This window comes from Strix aluco, chromosome 1 (genome assembly GCF_031877795.1).
Source record: "Strix aluco isolate bStrAlu1 chromosome 1, bStrAlu1.hap1, whole genome shotgun sequence".
Classification (NCBI taxonomy): domain Eukaryota; kingdom Metazoa; phylum Chordata; class Aves; order Strigiformes; family Strigidae; genus Strix; species Strix aluco.
In genome coordinates, this window is record NC_133931.1 from 143,104,756 (window position 1) to 143,130,719 (window position 25,964).

The 25,964-nt window shown below is 39.2% G+C and overlaps 1 protein-coding gene across 1 annotated transcript in view; it reads left to right on the forward strand.

The window, feature by feature from the left end:
• The window catches only part of PLCL2 (phospholipase C like 2), a 108,894-nt gene extending 94,775 nt beyond the window's left edge, over nt 1–14,119 (forward strand). The window contains exons 6-7 of the mRNA XM_074838505.1: nt 3,384–3,493; nt 12,853–14,119. Coding sequence (XP_074694606.1) covers nt 3,384–3,493; nt 12,853–13,032 — 290 coding nt within the window. The 3' untranslated portion in view covers nt 13,033–14,119. The remainder of the gene's footprint in view (nt 1–3,383; nt 3,494–12,852) is intronic.
• The last annotated feature ends 11,845 nt before the right edge of the window (nt 14,120–25,964 follow it).

Here is a 25,964-nt window from a genome sequence, read left to right on the forward strand (position 1 = left end):
TCAGTGGGGATCTTGGGTGGTCAAACACTGGAAGAGCTTGCACAGAGAGGTTGTGGAGTCTCCATCCTTTGTTGATACTCAACACTCAACTGGACAGAGGCTTGTGCAACCTGCTCTATCTAATCCTGCTTTGAGCAAGGCAGTTGGACTAGACGATCTCCAGAGGCGCTTTCCAACCTCAATGCTTCTATGTAAATAAGGATTTTAGTAAAGTTGATCTATCCGTTCTGAAGAAGTTTTTACAACTGAGCTTTCTGGCTCAAGACAGCAATCAATAATATTTTCATTATAGATAAAAGCATTTGTGCAGTGGGCACAAATTAAAACCCAGGAAATTCCATCTGAACACAAGAAGAGTACATGTCCTATATAATCCTTGTGATCTCTTAGAAACTTGTGGATAATATCCTTTTTAACATCTGCCAATATAAATGGAAAACAAGAGTAACTTGTGGGTTTTGGATTAAGCAGGTTGTATATGCAGAAGTATATTAAGAGTGATAAATCAGGTTAGTATTATGTCTGTTATTGTCCAAGAGCTCTCATGTCGTTCAAAATTACTAATGGACTGATCATTCCAGAAGTAATTAAGCCTCATAAAAGTAATTTTCTTATTGTATTTTAAGGAGAATGAGAGCTGAATTTTTACTTGCAAGGAGTTAGAAAATTCCGTGTGTTTATAAAAAAAAGACATTTAACATTCAGTTTTCTTTGCAGGCCTATCTTAAAGGCACTTTTACATGAGTTTATATGGACATATTTTTCATTTAATTAATTTAGCTGTAAATGAAAAGCTCTTTTATCTTTTTTCCTTTCTCTGTTCTAAGAAGTCAGTTTCATTTTGGAATTTAACGCTTTTGTTAGTACTTTGCCACTATTAATGCATGAAATATTTCCAAGGCAAAATGCAGGAAAACCAATCAGGGACATAGGGAAATAAAAGGGAAATACCAAGAGACATGTAGTCAACAGTTAAATGTTGTGCTGCATTCATACTCTAAAATTAAGTTGTCTATATATTGTGTAGTATCATTCATTCCCTTCAGCAGATGGGAAAACTGAGACTAAGACGTACAATAATCCATTTCTATTTATCAGGCAAACTAGTAATAGAAACAGAAATAAAATTCAAATCTACTTGCCCCTGTTTCTATATTTAGACTTAGAGTAGGATAGCTTTAGTTTAGCATGATAATGAGGAGTTGCCCTATCCAGTCCATAGGAGATGTCAGGGATAGGGGGTGATTAGTGCTATTTAAGCAGGAAGCATTTGTCTGCTGAGGGTTTACATGTGTGTGCCCTGGTAGGATGATCTGACTTTGTTTCATTTTCTGGAAAAGGACACTGAGATGTTGCTGCTAACTGCAGGGAACATTTAGCTGGGGTGGAACAGCTTTGGCAGAACAGAAATGTAACGTAGCATGAGTGCAAAGAAGGGAGAGAGTCACCACAGAAGGTGGTCAGTGAACCAGAAAAGAGCTCTTCTGGCTAGCAGAATATGTGGTCACCACTGTCTCTGTGTTTGTGAGATACTAGTGACTTTGTATACATAAGAATAGTCTGAAATCTACAAAGCAGCAATTTCACATTGATCATGCAGGCCGTCACCATTATTCTTAATCTCTCTCAGAGTGGCTTCAGTTCAAGGTTATTATCGATCACTAATGCCCGTGGATTTGAAGAGCAATATTTATAAAGGTGGAAATGAGGTACAGAACTCCTAATGTTTAGAAATACAGTCTCAGAATTCATGGTGCAGATCATAAAATCTGTATTTTTATGGTGGTTCTAGAAATGTAATGCTGTAAATGTAGATCTGTGCATAATCTTTCCATGATTGTATTGGGATATTATTTTTTTGGTTGATGTGAGCAGGAAATGGATACTTGGAAACACTGATGGATGAATGAACTTTCATTTCTCACCTGGTTAGAAATCTGTTTTGGGGAAATATAGTATGAATGGTGTACTTGAGGCTGTACTCTAGAGGCAGAGGCAGAGCTGTGAAGAAGTGTTTGAAATAAAAATTATACAGTAGTTTAATTCAGGGAAAATATTTGTCATTTATTTTCCTTGTAGACAAATTTAAAATAGTAAGAAGGGCTAAAAAGAACAATCTTGTCTTTTAAATGAATTTATGAATAATTTTTAAAATATGTGTGTGTGTATATATATATATATACAGGAGTAAGGTAAGGGAATATACAGTGAAAACATTTAGCCATATTTCTTTCTTCTAATGAGACATGAGTGTGGGGTAGACAGTTTACAAAGAATAGATACTACAGTGTCCTTAAAAGTTAGTCTACTCTAGGATTAACAGCCAATGTAAGTTTGTTTGGTTATTCCATGATAATTAATTACATGTAAATTTTGAAGCATATATACCCACTGGGCCAATAGAAGATCTCAGTCAACGTAGTTAAAATTATCATTTGTAATTAAGTTATAACTTGGTTTTACACTCGTAGGTGTAAGTCACAACCACTTGCCAACTTTTGTCCTCAAAATACCCTTTATGTTATTATTGATGGAGATCCTGAGAGCACAATTTAATGTATGATTTCCATAGGAGAGTTGCTGTAAAGCATGTTGGGTTGATGTGTGTACTCATGGAAGGACATTTTACTTCCCCTGTATGAAGAAAAATGTTTCAAATTTATTTTTATATGACTTGTAACAGCAGCATGGAAAGCAAATTATTTTTCTTATATCTGTGCAGTGTGCTGAATTAAAACTAAAGCTCTGGTCACTCAAAAAATCTTTTTGTCAAAAATTTTTGGTTTGGACTTTATCAGATATAGGTTTTGTGGACACAGTAGTTTACATGGCTGTGGTAAAATGTCCTTGGTGGCTCATTTGGCAGTCCTCCTTCACAGTTACTCCTCTTGTCCTCAGGGATATGGTGAGAAGGTTATTTTCTGGGCTGACCCCAGCATATAAGCTGTTAACTGGATAACCATGATGTAAATTTAGTGCATAAAAGAGCAAAGAACAAAATAAATTTGTTGGGATAGAGTACTTAATGAAATTACTGTTTCCATTCTGTAGCAACTCACAGAAAGGTTTCTACATATGGTGCAACAAATTCAGTTCTGCTTAAAGAATATTTTTGTATAGTAAATATTTGCTTGGCTCCATCTTTGTATGGCAGTGACCCAACAGGTACTTCAGTGTGGATTTTGACTTAAGAGACATTTGTGTATATTGGCATGTTGTATAATGTTGCACATTACTAGATCAGATACATTTGTGCTTGAAGAATAAAATTTCTGAAGCTTTTTCACAGTCCCTTTGCCTTATTAGTTTCAAATCACTATCTCTGTGGTCACAAAAATGCGTTAAAATAGATACTCTATTCCTCTCTCTTTTACTCTCCACAGCGATGGAGTTTCATGAAAACCTGCACAATATAGGAGCAAGAGAAGGCTTAAAAGAAAGAAAACTTCAAAAATCAGTAGAAAGTTTTACGTGGAACATTACGATTTTAAAGGTAATGTGTCTTCCTTTGGTTAGTTACTGTATTTTTCCATTCACAGCTGACATTCTAATATTGTTATTGGTCATTATTCTGTGTCACAGTTCAACTGGATTTATTAACTTCTGGAACCATATTCAGTTTAGTTGATATAACTTGAACACACAGCAGACTCTCAATGTGAATTTTCCTTTTCTGTTGTTTTGGGGGGGTTGTTTAATTTTATTTGTCTGACATTTTCTTCTTAGAACCTTTTAACATTAACAGGATCCACTGTAATCTTGAATACACGGGTGAAACAATGAGTATTGATTTCTGTGAAGTGACTCAGGCTGGGAGGAAGCTATGCTGCTGTTTAAACCCTGCTTTGTGATTTGAAAAGAAGCAAGAGTGTTAAGGTTAACGCAGTTATTGAAAAACAAAAGGAAAGCTGTTGTTACTGCAGTCAGGGATGAATGGTGATTAATGATACATACAAATTATATTAGTAATCCAGACTGGAGTAAGTTGAGTGTATGTGAACTGGAGATTCTCTTTGCATTTTGTTGAGTGCATTTGCTTACGTTTTGACACAACAGTAAGAGATGAAGTATAAAGAAGCTTTTGGCCAGAGACCCTCAGGAAAAGAATGTGGAACAGTTCAGGTTTCTTATCTCTTGTCTTTCATCTCAGCAGAGTATATAAAAATTTATAGAGATAGCAAAACTGCTTCCCTTAATTTATTCCCTTGACACTATCCTTCTAGCCCAAATTATTTGAGTTTTGTGTTTACATCCACTAATTAGTTCTTCTCTCCCACTCAGTCAAATATTTCATCATGACATTAAACTATAAAGTCTGTTTTAATTATAAAGAAAATTATTTTCTCCTACATATTTTCTTATTTTTAGTTCTTATTGAAAATAGAATTCCCTATTGCCTCTTCTTACAGTGAACTACTGCAGAAAAGCAGTTATACACGTGTATTTCTCCAGCTTTCCACCTTGGTTTCAACTGTTAAGTTTTTCACAGTGTCGCTAGCTGCTCTGGTCCCCCCTGTGCTATACTGCACAAATCCAGTGCAGAGGAGAGTCAAAAAGAGGTGAAATTTGCTACAGTGTGTACAGTTAATGCATTCTAAAAGTATGCGTGCAGGTTCTGCTTATAGGTAAAAGGACCAGACTGTCACTTCACCTTTATTAGAGTTTCCTGAAGACAGTGTATGGGATGTGTCAAGTACCATTCCTGTGCCTCCTAGGGGATAGAGAGGAGGGGAGTCAGTTCAGTGGATTTGGGCAAATGTCAAAGAAATAAATTTGTATCCCTTCTTTACTTTTTTGTCAAAGGTATCAGATATTAGTTTGGATAGGCGAATCTGTTTTAATGCTGCCTGAAACAGCAGTATCTTTGCTTCATCTCTGCTTTCCATTCAGAATGTAAGGGTTGGCGAGGGGGGAGGGTTGCAGTTGATGAGGGACTGAAATGTGAAGTCGTGGTTTCTGTGTAAGCCAGGAATCAGCGAATCCACGTGGTAGATCTAGCTCTTCAGAGCACTGAAGAGCTTTTGTGCATATCCTTAGGATTAACCTAATTACTAAGTGAGAAGGCCTTCCTTTTGAAGAGATTATTGGGAAAATCTCTTCAACGTTGACTTGGTTTTTTTCTACTCGCAGGTTAAGGTGCTTTCTGTAGGAAGGCACAATTTGTCCCTTAACTAATGCTTTATCAAAAAAAACTGGTGAGGTGTTTAATCAGGCTGTGGTTGAAACTTTAACAGGAGGTGCTACAGAAAGTTCTGCTTTGTTGTTACATCTTAAAAGTTATTTACAAGTATTACAGTTCACATAGGCATCTATTCAGTGCTGTTACTCAAATTTAGGAAGAAAATTAGAGGTTGTGATTGGTTTGAAGTAATACATTGGTTTTTTTCACTCCAAACTCTTAACTATAGGCTGTAATCATAACTTCTCTTGTGTTGCATAATTAAATAGAAAAGTTTATCAGTTTCTAAGACACTCTTCCTGTCTGGAGAAAAAGACCTGCAATCATAATTTTGATCTAATACTGTGTTTTTTCATTTCCATTTTTTCAGCTCTCTAAAAAATATGTGAGGGCAGGAATGGAAAGTGAATGCTCATATCCTTTAGAGTAAAAATTGATCAGGAGAGTGATAATCTGAGCCACTTTAAGAAGAATTTCTTTTTTCTCTTGAAATCCCTTCCTACATCACATTAATTTCCCTCTTGAACAGCACAAAAATAAAATCCTGTCTATTCAGTGGCCCCAAATTTTGCTGTTCAACAAGTTGACCAACCAACACACTTAAGGCAGTGCCATGCTTAGATGGATACAACTTTTTATTCTTCTTGTATTGAGGACCAGTATTTTACATGGTGTCTTGACTATGATTTAGGAATTGCTGTGTGGCTCTGAACAGCATTACTAAATAATTCTGTATGAACACCATGCTCAGCATCCTCACAGAGGAATCACAGAATGCTCACATGGTGTGGCTGATGTATTTTCCAAATCAATTAAGCTGCATTTTACCCTCAAGGTACATATTGATCTTTATTTTTCTATCGGGACATTTTGACTACAGTTGATGCAATGGAAAATTTGATAAAATAACAAAATGGACAACTTAAGTCTAGGGGAACTCTTTGTTTAGAACATTGGGCATAGCTATTAAATATCTATATGTATGTGTGTGTGCATGCATGCGTTGCAATTACTATTTTAAAAGATTTTATTTTTCCTAATTTGAAGACGTGGCCAAATTTATTATTGGTATAGTATGTTTGAATTCAGCTGAAATATCTATCCAATTGATGTATGTGTGTATGTACACATTCACATTCTTATGCACCCTATATATGCATACTCATTTAACTTCAAAAACACATATATGCACACTCATTTAACTTCAGAACATCACTTAGAGTAATTTTAGTTTGCTTTAGTGAACTTTGTTGCCTGAGAGATTTAGAGATTGTACAGCGTTAGAATATTCCTCTTTCAAATAGGCAGTTTGCAAGATCATTTGCTAGTAATTTATTTCTTGTTATTACTCCGATTTAATAGCACTCATATTCTCTAAACATAGATAATAATATTTCCTGCCAGAAAGAGTGCACGGTTGAAGAAAGGAAGTAAATGCTGTTGCAGCAGACTCCTACAAGCAACCTAATGTAAAAATTTAGACTTTTCTGACATAACAAAACATTGGAAAAAACCTCTATAGGCTCAGAGTTTGAGATGTCCATAGGAAGAGCATAACAGCATATTTAAATTAGTCTTTGCAACAGAGAGAGCTGTTCTAAACACATAGGGAGAGTTCAGTGGAAGTACTCAGAATGAAGGTGGGACTGCTAAGTCCAGCGTTTGTTAGATGCTTCTTGGGCTATGAGTTTTTAGACATGTCACGTTAGACATCACGAACTACTTTCTCTTGAAAGAAATCCCAAGGCATTCAGTTCATGGCATCTGTTTTCTCTGTAATGACATTGGTTCTGCACCTACATTATTTTTATAAATATATTTATAAATGGAACATTCAGTGCCCTTACAGGGGTACAACTTCTTAGGGGTTTTTTTAAGTAATCTGAATTTTATGGATCAAATCTACCAAGAGAATTCAGGCACCACTGTTGTCACCATGGGGCATTCGTAAAACCTCTAATAGCTGCTGCCTAGTCCTCTGGGTACTCAGAAAACCTCCAACATCCCAGTTCAGTTTAAATATCTAAAACTACTTGTCTCTTGATGTTGCTGGACTGATGGGATTTTGTCTCCTAATTAAACCCATATTTAGAAGTCAGGAAGTTAAGTGCTTTGTCTCTTAATTCTGTAAAGGCCCTCAGAGCATGTCAGCTAGGCATGGAGCACTACAGTATGTCCCGTTGTACCTAGCAGCCACTGCTCAGAGAAACACTTTGAGAAATGGATACTGGCTTCTTACTTCTCTTGATAATGAGCTTTGGGTCCCAGAAGCTGAGCTAAAGCCCGGTTGTTACTGATACAGTTTCTTGGGATTTTTGGGGGGAAAGGGTTCTCATGCAGTTATTTCAAATGTCATGTCCACAGTTTTACTTTCATGTTCTCACTGAAGAACCTGTTAACCAAAAATCATGAGTAAATACATACCAGATTATGAAGGTAGCTGTGCTGAGACATTCTAGTTGATGCTATATCCAGTTGACTCTGAAATGATTTTTCATAGGTATGAGAACTGATAGACCATTTTGGTTTCGTTTTTAATTACCTTTCAAGAGCTATGATTTAAAAACACTGCCTCTTAGCTGAAAGCTTCAAAACAAACAGATTTTTAATATTGATTTTAAAAAAAACAGAGTAGTTGACACAGGCATATTGGGATGGAGAGGTACAGTGGATATTGAATTGGGTTTCCACGTTAATTCACATCTTTTATTGTTGTTGTTTATTAAAAGCTTATGAATGAATATCAGTTTTGTTCTTTGATGTTCTTTGAGGTCTTTTTCAAGTCTGCCTCCAAGACAGCTTGGTGCTTGATTCTTTTTCTGAAGCTTGTAAGCATCAACATGTGAAGTAGGTATTAAAGTTACACGGTACTCAGTTCTGTTAGTGAATTTTAACTGCGGTGAAGAAAAGGGAGCAGCGATTGCCATCTGCTGCTGTGAGGACAGTGCTATCGCAGTGCTCTGCATTTGTGATGTGCAAGGCTGTATTGGTCCTGTTCCCACTTGGGAGTTATCACAAACTGCCTGTTAACCACAGTGCTGGGAGTAAAGTCGGATTTTGTGGTGTGTTTGCCAGACAACACTAAGGAGTAAATTCATTTACATTTTGAGTTATCTGAGGTGAAAGCCTGGCAAAAGCAGCTCTACCATACAGTGAGGAACATATGGGTTTTGTTCTGCAACTGCTCCAGATTCCAGCATTGAGTTGTCCCTGCAGACCAGCTTTGTTTCTTTGAATGTAGTTTTTTTTGTACTTCCTTGTGATGAATCTGCTTGACTAAGGTTTGAGCCATTGGTAGGTTTGTTGTATTGGCTTTACAATATGCATTTAATCACAGTAAGTAGCCTACAGCTATTTGGGACTGGTCAGAAGGTGAAAGACCTCCGAGTAGTCCATGGATCTGAGAAATTCCTGTGTTCCAGCTTGTAGTCAACTGACTGTGCTATTAACTTACTTTTAAAATCAATGGCACCTACTGGGAAAACCAGGATCTTACATAGCTATAGAATGCATAGAACATAAGGAATTGAAGCTGAAACTTGAAAGCCCTTCAACAAGAGACATTTGATATATAATTGGAAGGAAGGTCTTTGAGTTCTTTTAAGTGAGTGTGTGGGGGCAATTTTTTCAGATCTGAATGACTTTTTCACTTTTCTACCTTTCAGACGCCTTGTATTACTGTTCAACAGTGTGCACAGTTACTACAACTTGAATTTTTAAGATGCATACTGCTTGTTTTTCCCAGCATATGGCTTGATGATGGTACATCAACAGAGCTAGGCTCTTTACATCGATTGTGCAGACCTGTCTCACTTGAGCTTGTGCCATATTTGGTAGCAGTGGTTGGCTCTTGTTTTATCTTTGGATCAAGACATGCCAGCAGATAATGACAACACAGTCGGTTTCACAGACGTTTTTCTGAGTCCAGTGGCATTCAGAAATCAATGGCTTCATTCTAAGTGTTGAAGAGAGTAATGCACACAGATTCATTTTTCTATTTCACCCTGGTCTAAACTTGATCCCACTTGGCTGAATGTGTTTAGTGTGAACCCCTCTTGTCTGCAATAATCCAGCCCCTTATCCTAGATCCTCTCTTGGCTACAAAGTTCATCTTCCCTTATCCATCTTGTCCAGACACTCCCAGTTCCCTGTGGATAATCCAGCCATACCCGCTTCCTCCTTCCCCTCTTTCCTCCATCCAGTATTCTATTCCCATTTGGTGCCTAATTTTCTCTTCTGGCAGTTTTTCCCATTGCTTTACAGTTCCTTTGCCCCTTCTTCGCCTCCTTTAGAGATCCTTCCTGATGAATCTTAATTTTAGTTTTATCATCACCTTACCTGATTTCATTGTATTCTACAGTCTTCTCCCTGCTCTGCATTTTTTTTTGTTTTTTTTCTCTCACCAGCGTTTGGTCTCATTACCAAGCTGTCTCACTCATTTTGGGTTGTTAGGCCTTCTACTTGTCTATCATTTTCAGGCTTCTTTCAACATGGTGGATTTTGTCAATCTGTTTTCTCTCTGTATTTGTCGTGGTTTAAACCTGGCCAGCAGCCAAACACCATGCAGCCGCTCATTCTTGGGGGCTGGGGAAGAGAACTGAATGGGTAAAGGGAGACTCGTAGGTTGAGATAAAAACAGTTTAAAAATTGAAATAAAACAATAACAATAATAGAAAGTACAAACAGGTAATGCACAATGCGATTACTCACCACCCGCAGACTGATACCCAGCCCGTTCCCAGCTAGCAATCCTGAAACCCGAGATCCCGCAATTGCAATCCTGGAAGCAAGAGAGAAGCCTCTCCTTCCTGGCTGACCCTCATTTATATAGTGATCATGCCGTTACATGGTATGGAATATTTCACTGGCCAGTTTGGGTCCGGTGCTCTGGCTCTGTTCCTTCCCAGCTTCTTGTATACCTGCACACGGAGAGGACATGGGGAATTGGAAAGTTCTTGATCTCTTAGCAACAACTGAAAACATCAGTGTATTATCAACATTCTTCTCATACCAAATCCCATATTGAATCCAAAACACATCACTATTCTAGCTACTAAGAAGAAAAATTAACTCTATTCCAGCTGAAACCAGGACAGTATTCCAATCCCAAATGTTGCCTCAATCTTTCCCTTTCTCCTCTCACCTGTCTGATCCAAATTCAGTGTTGTCGTACTGTGTTTGTTTTTCACAATCACAGTTTTCACAAATCTCCTCTTTCGGTAAGATCTAGTCTCTACTTTGTATAGTACAGTCCAACTTCCCTTTGTGCAGTCCTAGACTTCTTGCCAGGTCAGTCCCAGAGATTGCTCTTGCCCCCTCCTTTTCTCCATCTTCCTCCTCACCAGAGTCCCTGTCCCAGGCTCGCTCTTCCCCTCCTCCTGTCTGGCTTTTGGACAGCCTGCACTGGCGACCAAATGTTGGTGGTAGGACAATTTGGAGAAGCCATACAGGAAAAACCCGGCTTTTTCTTCTAACACATACTCATTATTGTGTGGGAATGGAATATGCATTGTCTTGCCACATTGCTGGAGCTGTCAAGAGATGAAGAATGATCGAGAATGAAATCCTGAGTGATTGTACTAACCACGTTCAAAATCTGATTTTTGTTTATTAAAAGCTCATAGCTTGGATCCACTGGTCTGGGTCCCTGAAGTCATTTGAATTACAAGTCCCTACCCCAAGTGGGAGTGGGGAGGGAAGGATGGAAGATTGTTAAAAAAATTCTGGCAGCATTCTCCTGTCTTTATTCTCAGAACTGAATGAACCATATGGATGAGGTTAAAGAATAATATTAAACAGTAATAATAATAAAATCTGCCAATGGCAAAAATCCTGCATAGAAAGTATCAGCTTAAGTAGTTAAAGTTTGGCAAGTATATAAGCAGCTGAAAGCAGTTTTTCTTAAATGAGAAGTTTTGGGCAACCTTATTAATAGACTGTTGCTAGCAGCTTTGCCTATAATAAACAACTTGATTAAAGTTCCAGAACTATATTCTACTAATCCATGTAAAATGGAACTTGGGCTAGAAACAGATGCACTCCAGATATGACTCATTTAGTCTGCTGGAGTGTTTTAAATTAGCTTTTAGTTGTTTGTCAGTTTGGAAAAAAGTATGTGATTTAACAAAAAAAAAGTAGCCCTGGTTTTCTTTAGAAGAAAATACTGAAGCTTTTGCTGTGATTGGTGAACTTCTAGTTTTTTTCCTGTCTGGTAATCAGAAAAAAACACTTTGGCTATTATAGTCTTGGATAAGGGGAAGGGAGGTATAATTTCTTTGAAGAAAGCAATATTTGTTTTCAATTTGTGTGCCTCAAATGCGTAATTCTGCTTACTTCATGGCATAGTATTTATGTTCTGTGTTGCTAAAGAAGTAAGGCTGAAGTATCACACCATGAGTGCACACATGTTTTCGTCTGACTGCTGTTCTCCTTCTTTATTTTTTAAATCAAAAAGTAAAATTGGAGTTCAACCTTATTTGCAGAGGAGGAGAGGCAACATGTCTGTTATGTCTCTAGAAGAGACATTAGCATCTCTTCAGGAGAAGTGTCTGTTAGGAGCCAGAATTTACACAGGACAGACATAAGTACCCCAATTACAGGAAAAAGTGCAGTCAGTGTTTATACCTTATTAGACATTATAGCAACTGACAGTCTCAAGGAACTACAGTACATGGGGTTTTTGTTTGTTTGTGTGTGTGTGTTTTTCTCCCCTTCAGTTGGAAATGACACTGTTTAAGATCTGGTATTTTTGAAGCATCATTTGCTGTAAGCTGTGGGGCAGTTCTCCTTTGGGAGTGCAGGCACAGTGGAAACACTTTGGCCCTTGCAGACTTTCTGCATGTGTTTGTGAACTTTCCTGCGTCCACCGGTAAGGCAAGCGTGCTCACCATGCTGCAGCCTTACCCATTCCCTGCATGTGGGCAGGGTAGGCAGGTAACAGCTGTGGGAAAGGCAGTCCATAGTCTGCTAACCGGACCTGTTGCTGGGAGAAGGCTTTAATCAATACAAAGAAATGGAGTAGCTAATACTGCAGGACAGAGCCAAATCACCTGAGTCTGGGACAGTTTCTCTTACAGCTTTACTTAATTACTATGAAGAGTAAGACTGCAAGTAAAGGGGGACAGTGATAGCACTGAATGCCAACCCTGTGAAGTCTTTGTCATCACTGTCCTTTTTTACATGTCGCTTGCCAACCTGTGTTTTCATGTTTCATGCTTTGACAAACGTTGATCCTTTACCATGCTACTATTGAATGAATCACATTGCGAGGAAAAAAAAATCTCTAAGAACCAAAAAAAGAAAACAGTTTAACGGCTTCCTGGAGTATTAAAATCACCCTGCGCAATTTTCTCTATGCAGAAACATTTATAGTCCCCATGGATTAAAAATACAGTACAGATCACTTTCCTGAAAACTGTTAGGTAGGACTAATCCCTATCATCCCTATCCCTTTGTTTATGCAACTGGTTGGCTACAGAGAAAGCAAAGATCTTGGTTCCTACGTCAAATAATCCAATTTTGAATTTTGTTTGGGGTTTAGGGGCTTTTTTTTGTTTGTTTGTTGTTTGTTGAGCAGGGCAACTGTATCATTTATCTGAAACAAACAGAAGAGGAAAAAAGAAAGAGAATCCTATTATCCCTTGTGTATTCCAACTGCATTTTTATTCTTACAGGGACAAGCTGATCTTCTCAAATATGCTAAAAATGAAGCACTGGAGAATCTGAAACAAATACATTATGCCACTCTTTCATGTGGACTCAATAAGCCAGGCACTGAAAATGCAGAAATCTCAAAGCCCCGTCGAAGTCTGGAGGTCATACCTGAAAAAGCAGGTGATGAAAATGGAGAATGAGAGAACACTCTTCTCGTAATTATGGAGTTTATAACTCTGTGACCAATTGTAGCTGCATAGGACATTTGCTTTGCACTTACTGTTGGAAAATATTTGGAATTTTCAAAGCACAACTGGAGAAGCTAATTACAATCTATTGAAACTGTGAATGTACGTAGCAGCTCTACTTGTGAAGGCAATGATATTGTGTAACATGGAAATCACATTATTGGCCAAAATATAGTATATATGTAAAAGATACTGTAATTCAGTAGTAGCGTGCTGAAAAGTTCATTATAGTGCCATAGGGAAATGAACATTTTTTAAATGAGCTGTAACTAGAGGGAAATCAGTTGACAGAATTTGACAAGATGCCTTGATTTTCAAATGAATTGGATGCACAGGTCCTTTATTTCTTTGCACAATTTGTTAATTGTGCTAGTGAGTTGAATTATTCTTTTGAAAATCAGGTCCCAAAAAGTAGAATCCACATGTTTCACATTATATGTAATTCAGCCACTCAGATATTTGGATTTGAAGTGGTATTGATTTTATTGTTGAGCCATAAATTAAAATGAGAATGTAATTAGACAGTGATCGCTGACTTCAGTGCACTATAGGAGAGCCATTATGTGAAAGGAAAATGTGCAATCAATCTGATAGCCTATGTCAGAAGAAGATACATACCTATTTTGCCTAAGATCTTCTGCAAATGTGTGTAGATAATGTGACCAAACTGCAAGGAAAATGTTGTAAATAGTTTTTCATTCTGTGAAGTGAAGTGCTCATATTAAAGAGTTTTATGAGATTGCTCCCAGACAAGTAAAGCTTTTAACTAAATTTTAACTTTTTTATTTTTCAAATATTTTCTTCCTTACAGAATAGGTGATATCTCAATAAGCAGGTTTGTCAAAAAAAAAAAAAAAAAAAATTGCTGTTCTGGTTCTGTTTTGGTTTTCTGACAACAGTAGGTAAAGGTATTATAGCTGATATGCTCATTGTAAAATGACTATACCAACCTAGAGTGTTCTCTTACTGTTTCTGATTTAACAATAAAATGGACTACATAATTACAAAAGCTAATAAATTTGAAGAAAAACAATCAAAATCCTACAGAGATCAAAATGCAGTGTTTGTTCAGTTGTGGGGAAAAAGGGGACTATGGTGATGTCTGTTGAGAAGTATTGTTTTAATTAGAGGTCTGCAAGGCATGCGTGCTACACTGATTTTTATTTTTTTAACCAATTCAAGATGCTGTTTCTGCATTCAGATTGTAATGAACATCTACATACATATAACATCCTCTACAAGTCAGTGAAGCTCTGACCAGGAACATCAGTGTACTTGCACTTAATCTGAGTTATTAGGGACTTAAATTTATTTTCTAGTCATTATAAAATTAAAGGGGAGGAAGATGAAAACAATTTGCATAGTAAATGTCACATCTTGAGCCTGCACTTTCAAATGTCAGACTGCATGAGTTAGGAGCAGTTTTAGAAGGTGCTAAGCTCTTTCAGTGTCTAGTGACAGATTGTATGCCTCAATATTACGATCTTGCCAGGAGCGAGTTCTATTCTGTGTTGTACAAAATGAAACATTTAACCTGTGGTAAACACCTGCAAGTGTTGCTTTTTAGACAGCGCTTCTCTATGTTGTCAGCTGGAAGTCTTCTGATTGCACCTGAAGTTGATGGGAAGCAGCATGAAATTCACTACTGCTAACTGTATTCTGAGACAGTATGAAATTAGTCTTCCAGGGCCAAATCTATCAGATCTAAATTTGATTTATCTACAGCAAAATAACTGTGTTTCATCAAGATTCAGCTGGCCATAAATATACAAGGTGAGTTTCACTTTATCAGAAAACCCAAAATCTAGGCGGTTGGAATTTTAGTTCTGACTTTTAGTCCTAACTGAAAGATGTAGACTGTGGAAAAATGTTGGTACAGTTAGCATAATACTTCAGAGTAGCCTAAAAGCCAGTAAAGCTCCATTTGCAGTCCTGGCCCACCACTGTTTGCATGGCATTTACAGAATGACATAATTCATACGACAAATGAAGCATTTCTGTAGAGTCTCTTTCTACAAACAGGTTATCAAAATTGATAGCATTTCTTAGCATTTATATATTTTTGTTTAGCACATTACAACCTTGGAAGAGGTGAGGGAACATTGACATGATGAAACAGTTTGGTGTTTTTTTTCTTCATTTTAAGGCCAAAAAAAAGTAAGTGAAAGATGAGTATCACATAAGCTAGGGCTGACAGATTTTCAACTCTACAATATATATAACTTTGCTTATTCTGATCCTGTTCTGTTTTCTTAGAAAGGAAGATAATACTTTTTTTGACTAATATCCTTACATAGTATCTGCTTTAAAATAAAGAAAAAAAGTTAAAGTATATGCATTTAGCTTATTTATGCATTTAAATACATTTGGATTCAAATGTAGTGCTGATCCCTTAAAATGGAAGTCACTTTTGTACATTATTCATACTCGGTCCAGATCTGTATGTACCATAAAGCCTTAAAATGAACTCAGTGAAGCAGATACTCTGAAAGATGATGTGTAGCTAAAAATCCTTTAGGGAGTTTACATGCTGCATGTCAAAAGAATGCAGGATAAACACCTGCAAGTAAAGTATCAGGCTCTATTGTTAACCCAGTGATGATAATTTCAAAACCAAATTTATTAGCATTTTTTTCTCAGTTGTGTTTTCTTAAAGCATTCTTTGCATCCTTGATGCAATTTACTTTTATTATTAGTCCATTTTTACAGTGTTTATTTTAGATTATATAGAAGAAGCAGCACCCAAGATCTGGTGAAGTATTCTAAATAAAGTTGATCACAGGTTAACGTTACACCTTTTTTTTTTTCCTTTATTTTCTTAAATGTGGTGTAATACAGTTGAACTGTTTACATAGTTTTGAACTATGAAAGATGGAGCCAAAACTGACTATTTTTCTGACTGCCTTTTTTGCTTTTCTTTGGCTCCAGTTATCAGTGAATGAGTACGGGTACGTATGGAGACCTAAGTCAACCTATTGATCAATTTAAAAGAAAATACTTACTGGGAAAGGAAAAGTTCACGTACAGATTATCCATGTAGACACTAACAGTGAATTCTTTTTTTAAACACAACAAGAAGGATGAACAGTGCCCATTTGAAAAATAGACATCTCTCTAAGCCTCATCTGCATTCTTCCTGCTTAAACTCCCCTTCTCATCGGTTGTGCTTCGTGTGGTACATAGCAGCTATTGGATATTTAATTACAGAGCCCAGGACCAAGCCCTCCATCCTCTGAATACACCGGCTGACTACAGAAGACAACTCTGTTCTCCACGAATTCCCCCAGCAGCATTTACTGAGGGACACGTCTGAGCCCATTGATGCCACCAAAGCGGCAAAAGCCTTCAAAGGAGAGCTGGGGGACAAGCTCTACCGGTGAAGTTGTGGCCCTTCTGCTGTCGGTAGTAGACTTCTACTAAAGTCAGTAGGATCAGAATTTAAGTTGCAAAATTTCCTTTTTGTCTCAGGTGTTTTGTTTCTTTACCTTCTCTTCATGTTGTTACATTGCTGCATCAAGGAGTACTAGATTGGTGTCCCGCACAATTGCACAAGCTTGTCCGTGCAGGCGTGGTGAAAGATGCTTTATGAGTCAAGCCTTTTTTCAGCTACTTCATATAGCACAGGAATATTTTTATAAGACTCCGTGGCTGGTTACTGTATTCACTTTTTCCTGTTTTGAAGTTGAAGCAGCAGAGAGATGATTCAGAGTTGCCAGCATGAAAAATGGAAGTGAGTTCCAGGATGACTAAAAATTATAACTGGTCTACTAATCAGATGAACCAATCTGAAAGGACCCAATCCTCCGCTCTTGTAGTGCTAGAGTTTCCCTTCCACTTGTATGCTTTCATAGTTCTTTTACTGCCTGAATGTTATTTTATCAGTAATGCTGATTTCTTCTTGTTATCTGCATTGTTTGCTGCATAGATCAAGGAAACTCCTGAATGGTCTGTGCAGAGTATAATAATCTTTCATTAAGCCTTAGCCTACCTAGGTTTACACTTGTGTTAACTGAAGGTTCAAAATTAGTATAAAGAGCAATATTTGCAAAAAAGGATGATGATGTAGCCATATCCATGGCACAGTATGCACTTGCAGTGGCATGTACTTCACTGTGAAATCATTTTATCCCCATATAGGTAACAGTTGGAGCACTGCTGCTGGTGGATGACTAGCTCATGGGGTTTTAATACTGTGAGCAATATTCTGAAACTGGTGAAGTAACCAGCTTGCTTCTTTTGACTGTAATGGGTGTAGGACTTCACCACATCTTTTCTTTTTCTATTCACACCTACTCACTCTAACCAATTAAGCTTTCTAAATGGAATATTTAACAACTTGGTTTAAAAATTAATAGATCTGCATGTATCCTATAATGACCTCCAGTCTTTTGAACTCCTGTAAACATTTAAAGAAAAAAATCTCCACAGTTCTTACCACCCCCTGATTTCTTTTGCTCTCAGTATTTTGAAAGCAGCTGTGGGACAGGTCAGTGTGATAATTTTCAAAACTAACCCATGTGATGCTCTTTATGCATTACGATTTGTTTGTTCTCAATAAGAAAAAGGGAGTAAAACTCTTGAGGTTTTCTGGTTATTTCTGTTTCTGGACACTATTAAACTTCCCTTTCTGACTCATCACCTCTGTTGTCTGGGTGGCTGTGGAAAGGGTAGCAAAAAAGCAGCACAGCAGAAAGATTAGAAACAGGACTTGAGTACAAGAGCAACAACAACCCCTCGTAGGCTTAGGGGAGCATCCGTTGCAGTCAACTGAGTTGGAAAGGCAGATAAGGACTTAAAGGCAGCAGTGAGAAGAAGGAAGAAGGAACAGCAGAATTTGATGTTAAAAAAATGAAGAATTTTAGCCCAGGAGTATGGGCAACCACAGGATGGCATAGTCCCAGTGCCATCCTGTGAGATCCCTAATGCTTCCCGGTGGTACTAGAAATGTAACCAGTACCTTGGGACAAAAGCATAATGTGTCTTCCCTTGACAATATTATCTGGCGTGACAAAGAGAGCAGCGATGCTGGGAGAGCAGTCAGGTGTGAATGCTGAGCTCTTAATTTAGCTTTCTGTGCCCAGCTGCAAACGCTGCTTTGGTGTATGTACTTGTGCCACTTTAGTTCATAGGAGTTCCCGCGTGGTGCCACTTTGGCACACCAAAGTTGAGAGTAAAAGCAGGGGGTGTGGGGGGCTGGGATGTTATCAGGAGAGGAGTGTTCGAGAGGCGGCGTGGGAGGGTAGCATGAAAGGAGGCAGCTTGAGCTGAAGTGGGAGTAGCACAACCAACTAGAGATTCAGCTGTCATGAACCTCTCCTGCTTCGTCAAGAGCAATCCAGCCTTGGTAAGCCACCTGCAGTCTGTAGAAGAGCGCTCTGAATGAGCTTAGATGTTTTATTAGTTTTCTGTTTTCCATGGAGATAAACATGGAGGAGCAGAGGGCCTTCTCAGCTGGATGCAGCATTGGCCTGTGTGTTGCTGATCGTCTGGAAGAAGGAAGGCAGCAGGGCCAGGAAACGGAGCACAGGAACTCAAAGGCCTGGGCTTTGTTCACTGACCCTCAGCTTCCTCCATCAATAAATTGGAGGAAATGACACCTACCACTTTTTGAAGTAGCAGAAGAAACATACTGTGTAACTGCAGAAAAAAAATAACCCCCACAGAAGGCGGCTAGGAGCGAAATAAACTGACATATAAATAGTACATCGTGAGAAGGCAGCACTTTTTGTTTGAATGCCATGTACATCAGGTTTCACTAGATACTGCACTGATGCCTACGTAGTTTTTCAGTGGCATGTACTTCGCAGACATACTCAAATGTGCTACTGATTGGTGAAGAGGGTTTTGAAATACAAATCCTATCAGTTGATTATAAACTGAAATACAAATCCTATCAGTTGATTACAAACTAAGCATGTCCGTGTGGGGTCCCAAGTCCTGAGGATTTCAGTGTTTTTCATGTCTGGTAAAAAAGTAAAAGAAGATTTTGTTACACTCTTATAACATGGACTTTCAGCATAAGCTTTTTATCTTGCACATTAATTTTATGGATCAAAAGTAACCCCTTCCAGAAATGTTAGAAAAAGCCCTAGGATTCGGCTGTAGCTCTCAGTCTCTGTCCCATATTCCAGAACTGATGATACCTGCTGTGATTTTGATATGTCCTTAGCCAAATAATGATTAAATTTCTCAAGTCTGAATATGTAACAAAATCTTCAAATATCTCTTTATATAATGTACTGGTGCTGCTACTTGTGCCAGGATTACTGAAAGAAGAATTTCTTTGTGTGGAGAAATAAGGATCACCTCAGATCAGGAATCTGTAATTGTGGAGGTGGGTAGGGAGCTTCCCAGGAGAGTAATGGCTGTCCCTCCATTTCGGAGAGCCTCGTGCCTGTGACAGGGAGCAGTTGGCAAGCAGGACTGGAAACAGCGTTCCTGAACATCCTTCTCCAAGGTGTAGTATTTTGTGCTTACATTTATTTGCACACATTTTTACAGAATCAATCACTTTGTTCCCATTTTTTTTCTGAGCCTTGATTCACAACCAGTATTCAAAGTTTATTTGCTTGGAGAGAGTTGTATCGATTTGCTGAGTATTTTTCCAGCACTCTTTCCAACATGATTTTAACAGCTAATCATAGAATGGTTTGGGTTCAAAGGGACCTTAAAGATCACCTCGTTCCAGCCCCCCTGCCATGGGCAGGGACACCTTCCACTAGAGCAGGTTGCTCAAAGCCCCGTCCAGCCTGGCCTTGAATGCTGCCAGGGAGGGGGCAGCCACAGCTTCTCTGGGCAACCCGTTCCAGTGTCTCACCACCCTCACAGTGAAGAATTTCTTATCTAATCTAAATCTACCTTCTTTCAGTTTAAAACCGTTACCCCTCATCCTATCACTACACTCCCTGATACAGAGCCCCTCCTCATCTTTCCTGTAGCCCCCTTTAAGTACTGGAAGGCAGCTATAAGGCCTCCCCAGAGCCTTCTCTTCTCCAGGCTGAACAACCCCAACTCTCTCAGCCTGTCCTCATAGCAGAACTCACAAATAGTAAGAACCCGAGAGCATGAAGAACACTAGTGATGTCAGCACTGTGACAACACATAGTTTTGGACTGAAAGTCTGGTCACTATAACGTGAGCACAGCTTAACGCTGGGGGAGGCTGCACCGGAGACAATATTAACTGAGGGGACCTGTTAGCTCAGGAAGGGGAGGCGGCAGCAGTTACAATATTAAGGACAGAACTGGGTATGAGAGATAGGATATATTAAGTCCTGGAGGAGGAATCAGCTGCTAAATCCAGCTCTTTCCCCTCCCCCATGTCACAGGCGAGACTTCTCAGACATGACAGTTCAAGATAAAAACTCAATTTTGTATTAGAGATAATTCTCTGTAAGTGATGATCCGTCACATGTGATGGAGCACTGTGACAGCATCTCCCCAGAAGAATTCTGGCAAAAGAAAAATGGGATTTTCTACCCACATAAAATCTCTGCCACAGCTCAAAGCCCAGAGGAAAACTGCAAGAACAATGATCAGATATGAACAGTGTGTTTCAAGCTAATCAAAAGCACAGTGATAAGCTTTGCCTGCCATAGCCACATTACCAAAAGTAGTATGATCCTAGGAGTAGGACCCTGAAAAGATAACATGCATCTATACTGGTGGAGATGCACAGAACAGGTTGGAGCACTATATGATCTAGAATCAGTCTCTTCCACTGTTTTCATAATCCGCACAGAAAAAGACATCCTCAGTCCAGTTTCTAAGCAGTGTTATATTTTTTGCATACTTACTTTCTTGTACAGATACAAACTAGAAAGACAGTTAATAAATAACACTGTAATGAGCAACGCTAGAATTGGAGCTTTTGCAAATTGCCTAAGTATATAACATGTAAATGACATCAATTCAATTCCCCCAAGTGCTGAATCTCTCTGAAAATCAGACCCTCGCACTTAAGATTCTGTTCATAGGCTTTTCATTAGAAGAGCCACATTAAAATTATTTTATGATCTGCGCTGCAAATAATAGTACCTATAACTCTATAAGAATGGCTATATTTGATATTCAAATATTACCATTTCTAGGTTCTACTGAACTGTTTGAAATACGGATAAGGTAGGTAAATGGTGAAATGCTTTAATAAAATAAAAGGCTGCAAAGTACAGAAATCCATAAAGGCCAGTGCTTTCTCTTTATATTAGCTAGTAGTCATAGCCATGGGATTTCATTGAGGCCAACTTACTCAGTGAGCTCAAGAAAGATACTTGTAATCTATACAGAATCTCAGAGTTACAGTCTGTTGCACTAAAAAGGGGATGCTTAAATGTTATACATCTAGGCCTAAAATAACCTCTATTTCATAATGATTGAGAGAACTTTGAGCTATCTACTGAAACAACTGGTACAGGTCAATGGCCAACACTAGCTGCTACAGTAGATAATGCATTTAAAGCCACATGATAATTCCTGTCTTTTTGAGTAAATTTAAAAATATTTTTGTTCTATGTTTAGGGCATATGACCTACAATTAGTATTATTGTACAACAGAAATGTTAAAAACAAGCGCCCTCCCCCCCAGCATTGCTGACACTCTGAAGGAGTAGACACAGATTTCAGACTTACCGAGAACCATGTGATCACACCAAGTCCTAAAAGTCCCAGCTATAAACTGGAATGCAGAAACCAGGTTGTATATCTAAATGAGTTTCCCAGTGGCATAGCAAAGTATCCATGAAATACCTGACATCAAGAGACATCTTTGGCTTAGCAGGGCTGCTGATGGCCGCTACATAAAGCTGGAGAGCCAGTTCCAAAGGCAGAGGACAACTGCAATGAAAGACACCCAGCTGGGGGCATCCAGGCCTGCTTTCAAAGTCCTAGTTGTATTTGTCAGCTCAGTAAAAAAATCTTTGAATCCGTTTTTCTTGCTTAGCCCTGTGGTATTTCTGCTGTTTGCCACTGGCTACCTGTAATGCAAAGGTCCTTACCTTGCTACCCTTAATGTAGCAAGAAGGCAGCAAGCATAGTTTTACTTGAGATGCTCTGACAGACTCTTCTCAGGGATGCCCAGAAGTGTGATTTTGTCACACTCCTTTTTCCCAGTGCTGACAGCTTCTAAACCTGCCGCTTCCATCATGGCTATTGTCCTTTCCTCCCATGATGGCCGGTGACCTGGCCAGGGCTGCAGCAGGGCTCAAACTACCCTGCAGAGCAGTTTCAAGGCAGGGTGAAAGAGTTGTAGAGATGAAGACCTACAGCTTTGATGAGCTGCTGATGAACTGCAGGACCCAGCAACTGCAGCATTATCAGCTGTAAGAAGGACTGTTCTGCAAGATCTGAGAAAGAAAGGGGCCGGGGGCTGACAGTGAAAGCAGTTGTGAAACGGAAGTGAGGGAACCCTGCAGTATTAGCGGCTGAAGAGTCACAGAGAAATGCACTTGAAAAACTGGTGCTGTTCAGACGTCCTGAGCCTTTGTTCTCACTGTCAGTGAGGAGTCTCAGTCTAGGTATCAAGTGACTTGTAATATCTTCAATTAGTCTGGAAGGAAGAGTAATCACCTCTGAATAATCAGGGCAGAAGAAAAGCAAGTGATGTTTGGAAATGCAAAGAACAAGGTCAAAAACATAGTGATTCTATAGGGATATAATAAAAGAAACAGAAAGGGACGAAAGCTATCCTGATCGTCCATCTGTAGTATGATGTGGCATGTTCATACCTTGGACTTAACTATAGTTTAGGCAAAGACAGACCCTAAATGGAACTTTATCATATTCTAAGTCTTTGTAGCCAAAATCAACAGCTACATACAGATAAGCATGTATTGTCAAAATTAGACAACAGCTTTGGCCTCGGTCATTTCTAGTTGTTTCAGACTGAGTATGGAGAAAAAAATGAATCCTTTTGCAGAAATTGGTTCTGCTACTGTACTTATCCCCAATTTTCTGAACTGTCAAGCCTCATTTCGTCTGTTATGTAGATTGACAGTCCTCTCAATAGTATTTCTCATTATGGTTTGAAGGACACCATGGCCTAGTTTTCTGGGGTAAGCACTGAATGAGGGAAATGTAACCTGCTATTACTTTGTCCATGGTGTTCTGTAATGCTGATAATGATATTGGGTTCCTTCTCATACGCTGGCAATTTGCTAGACAGGACGATTGACAGAGCTGTAATTCATCAGCCACGGGCTTGCGTGTAGCAGACTGTGGCAAGGTGGCAAGTGTCCCAGTGTAGATGATTCGAGCTGAACAAAATGGGGGGGATTTCAAAGGTCCAGCTGCTGTTTTCATGTATTTTGAAGCAGCCACATGGAATAATAATTCACTCAGGATTACAAAGGGAGAGGATGGGTTGCTTAAGAGAGAGGAAGAACTTCCGCTAAACCGTGTGGTGGAAGGCAGGGTTTTCTCCGTGCTTGTCAGTCCTCCTCTGAAATAATATCCTTCATAGAATTCTATTAATTCATTGCCAATTTGATATGAAAAAGGTTATGTTTCCACCAAGCCTTTTATCCTTTAATTAGATTTTTCTGTTATTGATGCTCTCATAATAAAGGTTATGTTTGAATGGAATTTATACGCTTACATGACATTTAAAACTGCACAGAAACACTGTGTGAAGTCATTGCATGCAAAAGTGCTATTAACTGCATGTCAGCATCCAATAAACTCTCTGCACTTTTAATCCTTTTTTAAGATCTTGAAGCTTATCTGATGTTGTGACATTTCATGGCATTTAAATGTCTCAGCAGTGGGACTTTGTTCTTCTCATGCGGACAGCTCTTCTAAGACTGAAAGAGCTCTAACACTGCAGAAGAAGCAGGGAAGATGACAAAATGTGCTGGATTGCCAACTATTTCTCAAGTAAATTGTTGTAGCCAGCTGAACTGCAAACACAAGCTGAAAGCTCAGACTTTTCCAGTGGTTTGTAGCATGCTGAGGCGATCTGGAGTTGGAAGGATGCTTGTGCCGAAAACAAAGTTAAATTCAAATTCAGCTGGAAGGTCTAAAGGGAAGAAGTATGAAACACTGGTCTGGTATCGTAAAGACATATTACCACATACTGGATGATCTATTGTGAAACTGTTCTTAAAAGCTTCAAACTGCCAACCGGTTTCAGACACAACATGAGGGGTTTGTAAAATGAAACCTGACACAAGTGAGAATAGTTTAAATGACTGAGAAACAGAGTGCGCTTATTTCATTAACTGTTTCCCCTGCGATGCTTCAAATCCTAATGTCACAGCGGTGGGGGGGCAGGCAAGCAGCCGAAACCCACCCCCAGTGCAGCAGCTGCCCTCACGTGCAACACAACCACAGAGTGAGTGAGTGGAGAGCAGGGCAGGAGGGTGGTCAGGTCTTTCCCTTTCAGTAAGGCAGTAAGGGTATCGGGTGCTTTGCAAGTTGTTACTCTCTGGTGTACTCCACATGAGATGTGAATGCACTCCGCACCAATGCAACAGTTTTTGGCTTAATGCTGTCAGCAGCTGACACATACCTGTAGCCTAACTGCCTTCCACCAGGCCTTTTACACTCTCCGGTAAGTATGTAATCAACCATGACTGTATTCATCCTCTACTGCAGGTTGACCATGCAGACAGACAGAGAGGACTCAGCAGCTGAGGAGCTGATAATAGAAAGTACAATAAATCCAAAAGAGTGGCAGCAATGACTGTCTTTATTGCTTGGGTGCTTGCCTTGGGCTTGCTCTGCCAAGGGGGATGCTGACGCACAGCACTGACGAAGGAAGAGGACATTAAGTCTTGCTGGAGTATTAGATAGAGAGAGCTGGGCTGGTCCAAAGGGACCAGCGTTGGACACTGTAATGGAATTACCTTTTAACTGTTATAACTCATGATTTGAGTTGCATGTTTTAGGAATTTCTATAGCAGGAACCACCTAAGCCAGTGGGGGACAAACCTTACAAGAAGCAGTGCAAGTGCAACAGTGACCCGACCTGAGCTGGCTTTGGTGCCCCGTTACCCCATGCAACACACCACCTCTCCTGTCCCAGGTGACCACCATAATAAATGGAGCCCAAAGTTGTGGACTAAATGATCTCAATGGATATTTTGTGGACATTTGTGGACATTTATGGACATTTTACAGACATTTCACTAGACTAAGGAAATTATATCTGTGTATTATATCAAAGGATGGGAAGGGTGGTGGTGGTTAGTGAGGATATATTGGATAGTGTGAAACCTGAGCATGACATAGGTGGTATGGAAAAGCAGTTTCTAATATATATATTATGCAACGACACAACAGCATCATACAGGTATGAGCATGATATTGTTCATGGATCTTGCACATACCAGGTACATCAGAGGCATTTTGAGGTGAAATCCTGTAAGGGCTCTTCGTAGTTTCAGCGTCTAAGTCAGCTCATTGCAGAACTGGCTGTCTCCAGAGACCCGTAGCACGTGCTCACACCAGAGGTGGCTTCACTGCTCATTCTTTTACTGAGACAGAAAAACTCTCTGAAATCAAATGGCTTTGTCTTGCAAAAAGTGGCCAAGCCCCTTCTAAGAAATACAGTTTCATCTTTTTCCAAGTAACATAAATTTTGTTTGCCAAGTTTTAAGGGAGATAAATCCAATTTGTATAGAGGGGATGCCTATCATTCTGCCAGTCAAAAGATGCACACACCTTTAGAAGAACTGAGTTCAGCCCCAAATTGCTTCCCTGAGGAAGCAAACTGCAAGCAGAGGAAGAGTTGTTTGGTGCCCTGTAATCCAGAAGAGAAATGAGATCTCGGGGGTGTTTGGAGACTGAGCTGAGGCTGGCCTGGCCTGGCCTATTTTGAGAGAAATATATTTTCGTAGACCACAAACTGTACTGTGTTCTTGAGTCCAGCTGAAGATATGACTAAGCGTC